Source organism: Curcuma longa, chromosome 11, assembly GCF_044706935.1.
Source record: "Curcuma longa cultivar G26 ecotype Majalengka, Jawa Barat chromosome 11, ITB_CL_G26_1.1, whole genome shotgun sequence".
NCBI classification, from domain to species: Eukaryota; Viridiplantae; Streptophyta; class Magnoliopsida; order Zingiberales; family Zingiberaceae; genus Curcuma; species Curcuma longa.
Genome location: NC_133871.1, coordinates 15,785,607 through 15,799,829, shown reverse-complemented (window position 1 = coordinate 15,799,829; position 14,223 = coordinate 15,785,607). Strand labels below are relative to the sequence as shown.

At 38.8% G+C, this 14,223-nt stretch overlaps 3 protein-coding genes and 1 pseudogene across 3 annotated transcripts; 3 read left to right on the top strand and 1 right to left on the bottom strand.

Annotated features, from left to right (window-relative positions):
• Positions 1-30: 30 nt before the first annotated feature.
• Positions 31-4,275, bottom strand: LOC141840901 (PTI1-like tyrosine-protein kinase At3g15890). Its single transcript, XM_074728990.1, has 4 exons — positions 4,037-4,275; positions 3,782-3,932; positions 985-1,247; positions 31-914 (listed from the first exon to the last, which is right to left on the bottom strand). The coding sequence occupies exons 1-4, from the start codon at positions 4,078-4,080 to the stop codon at positions 305-307; spliced, it is 1,068 nt and encodes a 355-aa protein (XP_074585091.1). The 5' UTR covers positions 4,081-4,275; the 3' UTR covers positions 31-304.
• A 2,709-nt stretch (positions 4,276-6,984) lies between these two features.
• Positions 6,985-7,743, top strand: LOC141839470 (ethylene-responsive transcription factor RAP2-9-like). The gene has a single exon (XM_074727216.1). It carries the CDS (start codon positions 7,075-7,077, stop codon positions 7,591-7,593), a length of 519 nt encoding a protein of 172 aa, XP_074583317.1. The 5' UTR covers positions 6,985-7,074; the 3' UTR covers positions 7,594-7,743.
• Positions 7,744-9,251: 1,508 nt separating this feature from the next.
• Positions 9,252-13,977, top strand: LOC141837209 (polyadenylate-binding protein 2-like). The gene is made up of 9 exons (XM_074724652.1): positions 9,252-9,456; positions 10,360-10,478; positions 10,587-11,243; positions 11,322-11,399; positions 11,474-11,563; positions 11,718-11,850; positions 12,731-12,921; positions 13,002-13,202; positions 13,303-13,977. The coding sequence occupies exons 1-9, from the start codon at positions 9,252-9,254 to the stop codon at positions 13,549-13,551; spliced, it is 1,923 nt and encodes a 640-aa protein (XP_074580753.1). The 3' UTR covers positions 13,552-13,977.
• Positions 13,597-14,088, top strand: LOC141837208 (ethylene-responsive transcription factor RAP2-9-like; annotated as a pseudogene).
• Positions 14,089-14,223: the final 135 nt, after the last annotated feature.

Here is a 14,223-nt window from a genome sequence, read left to right as displayed (position 1 = left end):
ATCTTCACGTGCAAACAATGGACAAACATGATTCCAAAAGAAGGAACCTAGACATCCAAATCCTAAACAAACTAATTCAAGTAGTTTTTCTAGTCTTTAACATGTATTAACTATGCAAGGGCTTTAATATGTAAAAGCATATGATATTCAGTCTCTAGTCATGTTCGCAGAATCTCGAGTTTCGGTACCTACACTTGCATCACTCAACTAAACCATGGATTCGCCACTGTCACACTCAACAAACTCGAACAACTTAACTACAACCTTCGACCAGTCGATCCTGATGTGTACCTGGACATTATCACTATCCCATGCAGGCATCCATAGCATTTCCGCTGTCCTCTGAAATTGTGAACCTTCGATGACTGGGGATTGAGTCTTCCTTGAACAACTCGTTATCTTCTAAATTGAGTAGCTTCTCTTTTGACACTCCTTTAAGCAAGTCGACCACATCGAGCATTATAGGTCTCTTCTCCGGCTTATTCTGAGCACAGATGAGGGCGATCAGCACCAATCTCCGAAGCTCTCCCTTCACAAACTTCCCACTCAGCTTTGGATCTGCAATTTCTTCAAACCTTTGCTGCAGAGCCAGTGGAAATGCCCACTCTATGATCGTTCGTTGTGACGTCAAGCTTGACTGATCGATCGGCTTTTTCCCACTTAAAAGCTCCAGAAGCAACACACCAAAGCTGTAGACATCGCAACTTTCTTTGGCCTTCCCTAACATAGCATACTCTGGTGCAAGATACCCTAGAGTGCCTTTCACTCTCGTGGTCACATGCGTTGCGCCGTCTGGAATCAGCTTTGCAAATCCAAAATCTGCAACCCGGGCCTGGAATTCTGAGTCGAGCAGGATATTACTTGCTTTGATGTCTCTGTGGATGATATGGGGTGTAGCATGGTGATGAAGATAACTGCAAAAGGAAAACAATAATTAAAATTGTTGAATAAACAATGGCAATACTAGAAAGTTGACCAACTTACGCTATCCCCTCAGCTGAGCCAATTGCTATATTCATCCGCCTTCCCCAATCAAGATGACCTCCTACTGCATGATGTCCGTGTAGATGGGACAACAAACTCAAGTTAGGCATATAGTCATACACTATGAGACGTTCTTTCCCTTCAGCACAATATCCACGTAAACTCAGCAGATTTTCGTGCCTAACTCTAGCCAAGACCTGGATCTCAACAGCAAATTCCATCTCGGCTTTGTTGCTCCACGTTTTTAGTCTTTTCACAGCAATCTGCACATAATTTGGGTCTGTTAGAACTTAAACTAGATAAGGTACTAATTTTAGTACGCCTATTAAAGAACAAGTCAAACCATCACTCCCAGGCTAAGATTGAGCTGATATTTCATCTAGCTGAGAAGCAATGTTGATTTCCATTGCTAGCAGCAACTAGGGGGGCACTTCGATTTTAAGATTTGGATAAATGTTAAGGATGGTGTTAGCTATATGTCAGAGGTGTGACCATAACAATACATCAATAATGCTAAATCTGATCGGGAAATAATGAACATTAATGTGATCAATTTTGTCCTAGCTTAGTGATATACAAGAAAAACAGAAGAGGAGAGTAAGAATTGAACAACAGATACACTTGAATTCAATCTTCTGTATCAGCTTCCTATAATCTACCGACTAGCCTAACTCAGCAAATAATTCTTTTACAGAATTCTGCAAGCAATTTAATGCGAAAACTAATAAAATAACATACTAGATATTCATGTGCAATTAATAGGTTCACCAGATTTTTTGATAACATAATCAACTCAGTTGAAGTTCACTAACATAATCGACTCAGTTGAAGTTCAACCATAATAAATAAAGCAATACTTTGGGTAAAGAGACAAACTTCATGCATCTAAGTTATTAGCATGGGTTAGAAAATATATTGCTTTTGTAATTTTTTTTCCTTCTGTCTCTATGGATGAAATTAAAACAGATGGGCATTTCTGGGATCAAGTATATATAAGATTGCTGTGCTCTTGATTTAGGAATAACTAGAAGGGGTTTTCCAGGTAATGGTAATTAGAAAAAGCTTGCAGAAATTAGTGATACTTGTTCAGGTATATGACTAGAAGTTTCTACCTAACTTTGACTATGATAGGAAGGTAGTTCCACAGCACTTACCTGAATGAAACTTCTGAAGCAACAAGCTTTCAGTTTCCGGAAATTGCCTAAAGGCTCAAGGCATTTGAGCCTGTAATGAAAATTGCTAGCCAAAGTGATTGAAAACAAATAGTTTAACCTTATTCTGTGGTACAAAATAATTGAGTGCATATCAACCGAACTAACCTTGAAAATGTTGATATCTTTGAAAGAGACTTTGCAACTTCTAGGAATTTTATATTCGATTGATTGAAAATGATGGGACTCTGCATTCCATGGCTAAATTTTTAAAAATCTTAATCAATCCTTTTCTTGCATAGCTTAACGTTGTTTGCAAATCTTCTTGTTTGATGCTGCTGATGCAATGAGGAAAGTTTTCAAATTACCATTTTACCATTCACAATTTCAATCTGTTGTCTAAAATACTACCACACGTTAAATCACAACATGTCCATTATCTCTAAGGACAAGCAGATTTATATATCATTTTAAGATTTTAAACATTTTTTAAGTTACAAACACATGTTACAGCTCGTGTCAAAGGCAGGAACAAAAAAAATAAATAAATACTATCTCATATTTTGACAGGTAACTAATTTGCAAATCAAGTAGCATCCCTTTCCCATAAATTTAAGATTTCTAACATCTTTATAATCATAAACACATATTACGACTTGTATTGAAACTAGAAATAAAAAAAGATCACAATATCTCAAAATTTGACTGCACTTTGCAATTTTGCTTATGCCCTACAACTTCACACTATGCTGGAATAAAATGGTCTTATGTTGATTTATGGGCGGTAATTTTTGAGAGACCATGAGTTTTTTTGAAAAAGTTGTTGACTTTAAAATAGTCGCAATAAGAGTTTGTGATTACAAAATATTAGATTTTAAATTTATTGGCGACAAGTTGATCTGTTAGACAGCTTACATCATAGAACTTGGCATTGTGTGAGTACAAAATGGTCAAAAACTGATTTACAGATAGGCTTGCGATCAAAATTTAGAGTTTTCAGATTGTTGACTTTAACACAACAAATCATAACATGGGCTTATGACTCCAAAAATATTTTAAAACTTGAATTTATAATGCACAAGCCCTAAAATTTGGCACTGTGTTGGGACAGAATGGATGCAAGTTGACTTGCAAAATAATTTGCACACACATTTTGTTAGCCGTGAATTTTTTTTTGTGTTTTTAACTTCAACACAAGTTGTAATTTGAGCTTTGACTCTATGATGATGCAAGCTGATTTACAGCTTGCGCACCAGGATATGTGTGGGTGGTTTGCCAAATGAAATTTTCTCTAAGATTTTTCAAGTCTATGTTAAATGACTGCATTTACACTGTAGTAATGCCTTTTAACTATTTTTTTTTCAGTCAGCAGCTTTACTGTTTATTTTATTACTCAAAGATTGCTTGCATTGTTTCCACGCCAATTCATATGATGCTATAGACTCTTGAAAACATAGACCAAATTACTTTATGCAGTTATGTGTTTGTTGACTCGATCCAACCTCACTCAAATAAAGCCATCTCAGATAAACATCAAACTCCTTCGAAAGAACCATATGAAAGCGAGAAAACGCAAAAAGAAAGGACAAATATGTTTAATCTTTATTTGCAGTGGGAAAAACGATGAGGGATTCAGCCAAACCTACCTGAGATCCATCCCACAGCTGACCCCAGTACACGCTACCAAACGCCCCTTCGCCTAACTTGTTATCGTAATTGAAGTTGTTGGTGGCCGAATGCAGCTCCTTGAGGGAGAAAACCCTCCATCTCGGCACCGCCTTATTCACCGGCTCCTTACTGTCATCCACAAATAACGACAATCTTTACTTCCGTCGACGGATCAAACCACAAAGGAAATAGCAAACTCACAACTTTATCCAAAAATGAGCGCATCCACGTACCTTTTCGACGATTTTGTACAGCAGAACAAGTAGCCTAACCCCATCCCCACTCCGAGCGTACGTCCGTAAACCGCGCGGGCACTTCTCGTCGATCTTCGCTTCCCTTGCCCAAGGAACAGAACCTCACAGGAGCTCCGTCTTCGCCGCCTCCACCGCCATCCGAGAGAGAGGAGGAGAGAGAATGGCGTTTCACAAGGGAAGGGAGAGGAGCAGCGAGCTGCTTGGGACTACCACGAGAGGAGTCTTTCGAACCGAGGAAAGAATGTCAAGCGAATCCGCTAACTCGCGGAAGGGGTTTGGGGAAGAGTCCGGTTGCAACGTGTCGCATTTTCATCGGTCAATTCGAAGACTTTACGGCAACATGACACGACTTCCTACACCTGGGTCTCCCTTCATGTGAACGTGGGTGAAGTTGACGGGTCTGAATAAACAAAATTATTGGGTGCGAATGTCTACAGATTAGTGAGTTGGTGGTGAGGGCCTATCTCTACGCGTGGGTCCCGTCCGACTCGTTGGAGGTTGAGACAGCAAACAGGAAAACCCATTCTCTCGTTTCAAAAGTACCGTTGGAAAATATATATACACACACATTAATATCTTATTTTATTACTTATTATATTTTTTTGTTAAATTTTATTATATAACACGGAGAATCTGATTTAGTCTTCCAAATTTGAACCGGTCATGACACAAGATTTTACAATGTTTAAAAATTAAAATTATACAAATATTAATTAAAATAAAGAATTTGCAATGTTTAAATTATACCTGGATATAAAATATCATTTAAAATTTTCATTTTTAAAAATATACAGTAAAATTATTAATGCTGACTGATGAGTAGGTGAATGTAATTTAAAAATTTTGAAAAGGAAAACCTGATGTGATAATATCCGGATCAACTTTATATATATATATATATATATCTGGTCAACGTGAGTAATAGGAGGGAGCTTTGAGTTGATTCAGTCGGTCCAGTTGAACTTTAAAATGACTTAGTCAACACAACTGGTCAAATCAATTGACGAGTCAATCTCATTGATTTGATTCTATTAGTGTCATCGATATCTCCCAAAAACAAAATAATGGATAAAAAAATTTTCCAGAAAAAAATTCTATGGCAAGAAGAAGTTGTTCCAGTTGAAATCGCCTCGTGGACCCATCACTAGCCACACAGCACCAAGGTAGAAGAAGATGAGCTCCAAGACCTATAAGCACCAACACAGTGAGAAGAAAGGTCAGGGGTCGATGCTCAAGTCAGTCATTGAGGAAGAAGAAGAAGAAACAACTTGAAAGCAGAAGCGGGATTTTAAGATTGTGAGATTACGTTCTTACGTACCTGTGCCTATAATATCAGGAGGTTATATAGACGAAGAGGAGAGAGAATTATACCAGCATTTGGAGAATATCTGCATAATGAGATCTTGTTAGATAAGCTATCATTGAGAATATTATATTGTCAGAGGAAATATCTTGTTAGGATCTTGTTAGAGGTGAAATGTTCTCGTATTATCATAATAAAGTCTATAGGACAAATTGTCAAGTCCCATAACTTCTTGGCGGCGACGATGTGACTATTTGACAGATTTGATTATAACTGACGAGGATGTGATTGACTGAGAGATTTGGTGGGCTAAGAGAGAAGGACCGGAATGGGCACGGGGAGCAACGTGCTTAGTCGTAGAACTTTTGCCCTCAATACCTTTGGTTCGGACAAAATGAAGCTGAACTAGGAGCTAGGCAAACTGTGGACGTTAAAGTCTGAAATAGAATGGATCAAGACCGAGTGGCGAGTGGCCGAATAGAGATTCGAATGAGTTGAGTGAGTCGGAACAGGTGGGGTTTAGTCAACCCTGGGTCAAGTCAACCTTGATGGTCAAGTCTCCCTCCGCCTGTGCATCGTGTCTGGACAAGTCACCTTCCTTCTATTTGACGTGTCCCGACCTAAGACTAATTTTTACGGATCAGATCATAATACTCATAACAGAAGTATATGTCTATAAATAATTATTTTACATACTTTGAGTTGGAGCTTTATTATTTCTAGTGTCGACCTGTCATCCTCTTCCTTATGATTGTATTAGATTCTGACAACATATTTGGAGAATCAAATTTCGAATAAATTGGTACATAAAGGATGGAAAACGATACCGTTTTTCGTAGTTTATTCATCAGATGATTATTTTCTTTATATATATTTATGCAGAATATATCAACTTTTAAACCTTTCAACATCAGTTTAAATTATCTTATCCTGTCCTTTAATTACTTTTCCTTCCCTATAATCTACCACAAATAAAAAAATTGAAAATAATTATTTTTACCTAATTAATTTACACGTTCAGTATCTGTAAAATGATTATTTACATAAAAGTATAATAATATGAACTATTTTAATATAAAAATTACATAAATTCAATTAATTTTGTTCTAAATTTTGTTAATCTACCGACCTCAACTCTCTCTCCACTCTCCTCCGCCAGATCAACCGCCGTCGCCTCCATCCGTCCGTCCGTGCCCGCCGCCCCCACGCAATGCCGTGGCGTCGTAAAACGACACATTACGAAAGTATCTCCAAACGGTGGCGTCGCACCGCTTTCCCTCTGTCGGCCGCGTCACGTGGCGGCGGCTGCAGTCGACATAAGCCCCCCGAGTTTCGTGCGGGCCGCCTTCCTTTGCCCTTGTCTGATCGTCGTGATCATTCATTCCCTCGACGCCACGTTAGTCCGACGCGTTTCCCTCCGTTGACTTGCCGTTCAATTGTCAACCTTCCGGACGACGTGGCATCCAAAACGCAAGCACAGAGAACGGCACGTCACCGATGGGAGGAAACGCAAGAGCAACGGCGTCAAATGAAGTTTTGTCGTTTTCCCCTCTCTTCCTTGTGCGGGACTCTCTCTGCTCCACCGTCCTTTTGTTTGCCACGCGAGACGCCGACCTCACCGCGTTTACTGCCGGCCTCCGCGCTATAAATATACAGTAGACCGCGGAAGAGGAAGCTACAGCTAAGTTTTGATTTAGGCTTCTCAATAGATGAGATGGGAGGAGTTCGACGGACGATGGAGGGGCAGGTTGCGCCGGTGGCGGCGGTCGCGAGGCCTGTCAAGGAGCGGCGGTACAGAGGAATTCGGATGAGGAAGTGGGGGAAATGGGTGGCGGAGATCCGGGAGCCGAACAAGCGGTCGAGGATATGGCTGGGGAGCTACTGCACCCCGGTGGCGGCCGCGAAGGCATACGACACAGCTCTGTTCTACCTCCGCGGCCCCGCCGCCCGCCTCAACTTCCCCGAGGACGTCTACGTCGACGCCGTAGGCGCGGCTGACATGTCGGCGATGTCGATCCGGAAGAGGGCAGCGGAGGTGGGCGCCGAGGCGGACGCGATGCAGCTGGGCACCGCAGGGGAGGCGGCGGTGCTCTGCGCGCGAGAGGAGGAGCGGCGGCGGATCAAAAAAGGGGATAAGCGGCGGTATAAGAGTCCGGACCTCAATCAGGAGCCGGAGCCAGAGAGCGACGACGACGGCGGCGGCGGCGGCGGGTGGAGCGGCAGCTCGCAGTAGGATGATGCGTGGATCAAGAAATTGGGGTGTCTATATACTTTCAATATAGGCGATAGTTTTGTGAAATTTCCAGCTGTAGCTTGTTAGATGCAGATTAAAAGGGATCAAATCAGTGATTAAAATCTAAAGAAATCTTTCTTTTTTGGTGCAGATGAAGCTCAAAGCCATCAAGTTTCTTTGATTTTCAATTGAGTTCCTTTAATTTGGTTGCATCCTCGTCTCTTGTGGAATCCACCCCCCTTAAGTGTCCCATCGGACAATCCCACGATCATATAGAAAATAATTGAAAAATTACCGTTGATCATGATGAAAGAGGGTATTATCTCAATTTATTGAGATTCGATCGTTGTCTACTTCAACAACTCTGCATTATCATAATCAACTCAATTATACTCCGGAATTGATCATTGTCTATTTCAACAACTATGCATTATCATAATCAACTCAATTATACTCCCATCCTCCTTTCAATTGATGGCGATCAACTTAAGAAATCAATCGTATCGAATAAATCGTACCCAAAATTTAATTTTCAATCAAATGAATTGAAATAATTAAATATTTTAAATATTATAAAAAATAATTAATTAAAAAATTATACAGTTTGATTTAAAAATTTAAAAATTATTTTTTTATTTTAATTAATTTGATTTATTCAATTTGATTAAATAAAAAATTTTAAAATCAAAATCAAATGGAATTAATTGGAAAAATTAATTTAAAAACAATAATTAAAATTTTAAAATAATTAAATTAATTTATTTTAAATTCAATTGATATATTTAATTTAATCAAATTTTTATTCACCTCTAATATATATATATATATATATATATATATATATATATATATATATATATAATCTTTTCACAAAAAATATATTAGAAAAGAGTATCTTAATAATTTATCTGGTTAAACTGCAATCAACTGTTATTACTGTATTATTTATTATAAGTGGTAATTTGTCCGAACCAACTCATATGCCACTTAATAAATTAATAAATGGTCTTAAATAATTTTGCTATTAAAAAAAGAAAGTTGGCATAATTTACAAGTTCAATTATGATATTTGTCTGCCCTAAATTAAATATTTAATTAAAATAGAATCTAAATAATTGAAATAAATTTTTTTAAAAAAATTAATCCATTCAGATTCAATTTTTAAATAAAATTAAATAAACTGAATCAATAAATTCTTAATTAAATCAATCAAAAATTAAATTAATTAAAATAATTAAAAAATTTTATATTATATAAAACTAAATTTATTTAATTGTGAATTTATCAATTATTTTTTATATTTTAATTTATTTAATTAATCAAATAAAAAATTTTAAAATCAAATTGAAATTTGAATATAATTATTTTAAAAAAACTAAAATTTCGAACTAACCTAATTGAATTTTTAAATTTCATCTGTTCGGTTGGTTAGTTTCGATTTAATCGAAGTAGTTTTTAGTTTAAGATTATCCGAAACCGAAACCTTAGCCACTAGGGTTTGTGAAAATCCGCCTATTTAAATCGCTCCAGGCCGCCAAAGGGAGCAGAGCGGTGCAGTTGCAAGCGGCTGTCTATCGGATCCTCTCGTTTGTCCATCAATCGGAATCTTCTCGTTTGTCGTCGTCGGCCGCTTGGAGTCTAACCCGCAGACGCGAGATATGGCGCAATTTCAACTTCAGCGCGCTGTCCATGTCCCCTCGACGTCGTTGTACGTCGGCGACCTGGATTTGGACGTCACGGACGCGCTTCTGTTTGATGTTTTTAGCCAGATGGGCCAGGTCGTGTCGGTCAGGGTGTGTCGCGATGTCACCACTCGTCGCTCACTTGGTTACGCCTACGTGAATTTCAGCGATCCTGTTGATGGTATTTTTCTTTCCAGTTATTTCATTGGCTTTCGTTTCGTTGTTGTTTGTTTCTCAATCTTCGTCTTAGGTCATTACCATTTTATTGAGGTGATGCATTTGTGTGCCCTTATTAAAAGCAATTTGTAAATTCTTAAATTGGTTCATTCTGATTTCTGGTCCGATGTTCTTATAACCCATCACGATTTTTGGTGTTTTCGATGTTTTCCATCTTTTTTGTTGGAATCCTGGTTGATTATCTTAACCTGGATAGCTATTGATTGAGCAATACCTATTATTAGATAGGCACATCTGGATCTCTTGCAACTCTTTTGCTTTTTAATTTGTACGTTCGTAATTCTTCAATAAGAACTATTATCAAACAAATATTTCATCAATAATGGTAGATTGAAAAATTCTTTTTCTATACGAATACTGCCTAATCTTTTCAAACATCATATCTAAACAGATATTCCTTTTCCTTCATATTTGCTTTTGGCCTTATGGAGTATTAACATAATGAACTGCTAGATACTGGTATTATTTTATATATGTATCAGATTCAATTATATTATAGGGGATTCATTTATCTTCATTATAAAAAAATAATTTTCTCCTTTATATTTTTTCTTGATGTGTTTTTTAAAATTCTATCACAATGTCATACTTCTAGATACTGATGTTTGATATGTATTATGTTGATGAAATATGTATTTGTGAACTCATGCCCAAATGCACTTTGATTTAACAATTCAAAATTCTCATCCAGTCATGCTCATCTCCTTCATTGCAACTTGATTGATCTTAATTATGGTGCTTTATTGTACCACATATCATCTGCTTCAGTTTAGTCACTATGTTTGTGTGAAGTACGAGGAACAATATATGTGAATTGTCCTTTACATTCTTATGTTTCCATTGACAGCGGCAAGGGCAATTGAAGTTTATAACTTTACACCTCTTAATGGGAAGACTATTCGCATTATGTATTCAAATCGTAACCCTAGCTTGCGCAAAAGTGGGGCTGGGAACATTTTTATCAAGGTATGATAATATACTTAGAATAATCAGGAATGTGGGCACTGAATGTTAATTGTCCTGCCTTTAGTATTGCTGTTATTTACTTTGATTTTCTTTTCTTTTTTCTCATAGAATCTGAACAAATCTATAGACAACAAAGCACTGCATGATACATTTTCAGCCTTTGGTAACATTCTGTCTTGCAAGATTGCGACAGATGCATCTGGTCTTTCAAAAGGATATGGATTTGTCCAGTTTGAACAAGAGGAGGCAGCACAAAATGCAATCCAGAAGCTAAATGGCATGCTCTTGAATCATAAGAAAGTATTCATTGGGCCATTTATTCCTAAACAGGAGAGGGAGGGTGCTGCAAGCACTTGTAAATTTAATAATATATTTGTAAAAAATCTCTCAGAATCTGTAACAGAGGATACTCTACAGGAAATTTTCGGCGAATATGGAAAGATCACCAGTTGTATTGTGATGAGGGAGGGTGATGGAAAATCCAAATGCTTTGGCTTTGTCAACTTTGAGAACCCTGAAGCAGCTGCTAAGGCTGTCCAGGAGCTCAATGGGAAGAAATTTGACGATAAGGAATGGTATGTTGGTAAAGCTCAAAAGAAATCTGAAGGAGAGCATGAACTTAAAGAGACGTTTGCACAAAGCAAGCATAAGGGTACTGAAACATTCCACGGAGTTAACTTATACATAAAGAATTTGGATGGTAGCATTGGGGATGATAGCTTAAGAGAGCTTTTTGCTGGATTTGGCACTATTACCTCTTGCAAGGTTCTTTGATGTAACTTTTAGTTGTTTGTTTGTTCCACTTTATTTTGTTGCTTACTTATGTGCTCCGATGATTTATAGGTCATGTGTGACAATTATGGTAAGAGCAAGAGATTTGGATTTGTTGCTTTCCAGTCTCCAGAAGATGCTTCTCGAGCTGTAAGTTAACTATGTTGCTACTTTGCTTTTTGGTTATCTTACTTTTTGCTGATTTTGGAGTGAATCTACAATAGCTATCGGAGATGAACGGAAAAATGGTCAGCAGGAAACCACTTTATGTTGCAGTTGCACAACGCAAGGAAGACAGGAGAGCAATGTTGCAGGTAGTTTCTCAAATGTTGTGATTTGAGCGACCATTTTTTCTATAGTGATGTTAGTTTTTATTGTCGTCAAATGTATTGATAAGTTGTAACTGTATACAATATTTTATTCCCTCAATTATAAATTTGCTAACCAATGATTATTTATTGGTTATAGGCTCAATTTTCACAAATACGTCCAGCGGCAATGCAAGCTTCAATTGCCCCACACGTTCCATTATATTCGCCTGGCACTCCTGGGTTGGGGCAGCCACTTTTCTATGGTCTACCACCTCCTGCACTTGTTCCTCAGGCAAGGAAAATTTTTTAACTACTGATTTTATAGTTATAGAATCTGGTTTTTAAATGATTGAAGGGAAAAACTTTTGCGATGAAAATATTAATTTGAAATCTTGAATATTTTTTATTTGCCCAATTGTGATCAAGAATTTGGAAGGCATTCCTCTGCAATCGTTATTCTTAACATGTTTTTTTTTCTTTGCTTTTCTAAATCATGGAAAAGGACATAATAAAAAATTTTCATTTCTTTTGGTCATTATATGTATAACTAAACAATTTCCTCTTAGCCACTGTCTTTGTTAAAAAAATTACCATCTTAATCTAAATGTTTCCATTTTAGGCATTTTAAAACAAGATTTATCATATTAAGACTAAATGCGCCCGTTTATCTTAATCTAACTCTTGACTTTTGCTTCGCTTTGTTTGCTCTTGTATGTGGATGCATATTTTTGTAAATATATAAAAAAATTAATTATTGGGCATGCGCCAAAATGTAGGTTAATTAAATACCATTTTTCATCTTCTGCTTAACTATCAAATCCCAATTCATAATTCTTTGTGAAATAGTTTGCATACAAATCCAAAGAATAAATATATGAGTTTATGATTGATTTGGTGGTGAATATAATGTGGTTCCTCAGTACATTCTACATGTCCATAATGCAGTTCTGCATTACATAATCTTTTGCAAAGATTTTTATATAATTAATGATTTTATACATCGATACTGTGTTTCTTCCAACTGTTTAAAATAAATGATTTAGACTACTATTGCAACTCTTCCTAGGCTATACTTTCTCTCCTTTGAATTTCATTTATTCGGTATGCTGCAAGCAAAATTGGATATTATGCTGTAGCCTTCAGTATAATTTGTTCTGAATAAAACTTTATCACAGCCTGGATTTGCCTTCCAGCAACAACTTTTTTCTGGGATGAGACCTGGAGGGGTGCCCTTCCCCAATTTCTATATGCCGATGGTGCAATACGGTCAGCAAGTCCAGGGGCGCCCTGGTGGATGGCGTGGGCCATCAGGCCCTGTATATCAGACTCAGCAACACCCTATACCAATGATTCAGCAACAGGTTAGTTCAGCTTTTCGAAAATGCAAACTACTGCCTATTGTTTACCAAATATTATATATTAAACATTTTTGATGCTACAGATGATTTCAAGGGGTGGACGTCCCTATCGAAACCCACCTGGGCGCAACATGCAGGAAGTTGCTGGTACGGGCGGAGGGATGCTCTCTTTTCCATATGGCATGAGCAGTATGCCCGTGAGGGATGCAGGCATTTCACAGCCTATTCCTATTGGAGATTTGACTTCAGCTCTTACAAATGCTACACCGGCGCAGCAGAGATCGGTAAGCTATAACAATTTTGTTTTGTTTTGTTCATCTTCCAAGCAAACTAGTCAGTTCGTCATCAAACATCAACCATTTATATTTGTTTCATTATGTACAGATGCTGGGCGAGAGCTTGTACCCACTTGTGGATCAGCTGGAACATGACCATGCTGCCAAAGTCACCGGCATGCTCTTGGAGATGGATCAAACTGAAGTGCTGCATTTGCTGGAGTCTCCCGAGGCATTAAGTGCCAAAGTTGCAGAAGCCATGGAAGTTTTGAGAAATAGGGCTCAGCAGCAGCAGCAGTCGCCGCCTCTGCCGCCAGTTGACCGGTTGGCCGCTTTGTCATTGAATAATGCTGTTTGAGCTGATGCATCTGACTGCCTGGGCTATACATGAGTTCGACGGACGATGGAGGGGCAGGTTGCGCCGGTGGTGGCGGTCGCGAGGTCTGTCAAGGAGCGGCGGTATTGAGGAATTCGGATAACGAAGTGGGGGAAGTGGGTGGCGGAGATCCGGGAGCCGAACAAGCGGTCGAGGATATGGCTGGGGAGCTACGGCACCCCGGTGTCGGCCGCGAAGGCATACGACACCGCTCAGTTCTACCTCCGCGGCCCCGCCGCCCGCCTCAACTTCCCCGAGGACATCTACGCCGACGCCGTAGGCGCGGCTGACATGTCGGCGATGTCGATCCGGAAGAGGGCAGCGGAGGTGGGCGCCAAGGCGGACGCGATGCAGCTGTGCACCGCAGGAGAGGCGGCGGTTCTCTGCGCTCGAGAGGAGGAGCGGTGGCGGATCAACAAAGGGGATAAGCGGCGGTATAAGAGTCCGGACCTCAATCAGGAGCCGGAGCCGGAGAACGACGACGGCGGCGGCGGCGGGTGGAGCGGCAGCTCGCAGTAAGACGATGCGTGGATCAAGAAATTGCGGTGTCTATTACACTGTCAAACCAGTGATTAAACTCAAAAGAAATCTGTCTTTATGGTGCAGTGAAGCTCAAAGCCATAAGTTTCTTTGATTTTCAGTTGAATTTATTTT

Excerpts from the sequence above, each read along its gene's own strand:
- LOC141840901 (XM_074728990.1), bottom strand. The coding sequence starts at position 4,080 with ATGGGGTTAGGCTACTTGTTCTGCTGTACAAAATCGTCGAAAAG. Across the intron at positions 3,933-4,036 it reads TGTACAAAATCGTCGAAAAG|TAAGGAGCCGGTGAATAAGG; the intron begins GTACGTGGATGC and ends TGTGGATGACAG. Across the intron at positions 1,248-3,781 it reads AGCTGTGGGATGGATCTCAG|ATTGCTGTGAAAAGACTAAA; the intron begins GTAGGTTTGGCT and ends AATTATGTGCAG.
- LOC141839470 (XM_074727216.1), top strand. The coding sequence starts at position 7,075 with ATGGGAGGAGTTCGACGGACGATGGAGGGGCAGGTTGCGCCGGTGGCG.
- LOC141837209 (XM_074724652.1), top strand. The coding sequence starts at position 9,252 with ATGGCGCAATTTCAACTTCAGCGCGCTGTCCATGTCCCCTCGACGTCG. Across the intron at positions 10,479-10,586 it reads CTGGGAACATTTTTATCAAG|AATCTGAACAAATCTATAGA; the intron begins GTATGATAATAT and ends TTTTTCTCATAG. Across the intron at positions 13,203-13,302 it reads CACCGGCGCAGCAGAGATCG|ATGCTGGGCGAGAGCTTGTA; the intron begins GTAAGCTATAAC and ends CATTATGTACAG.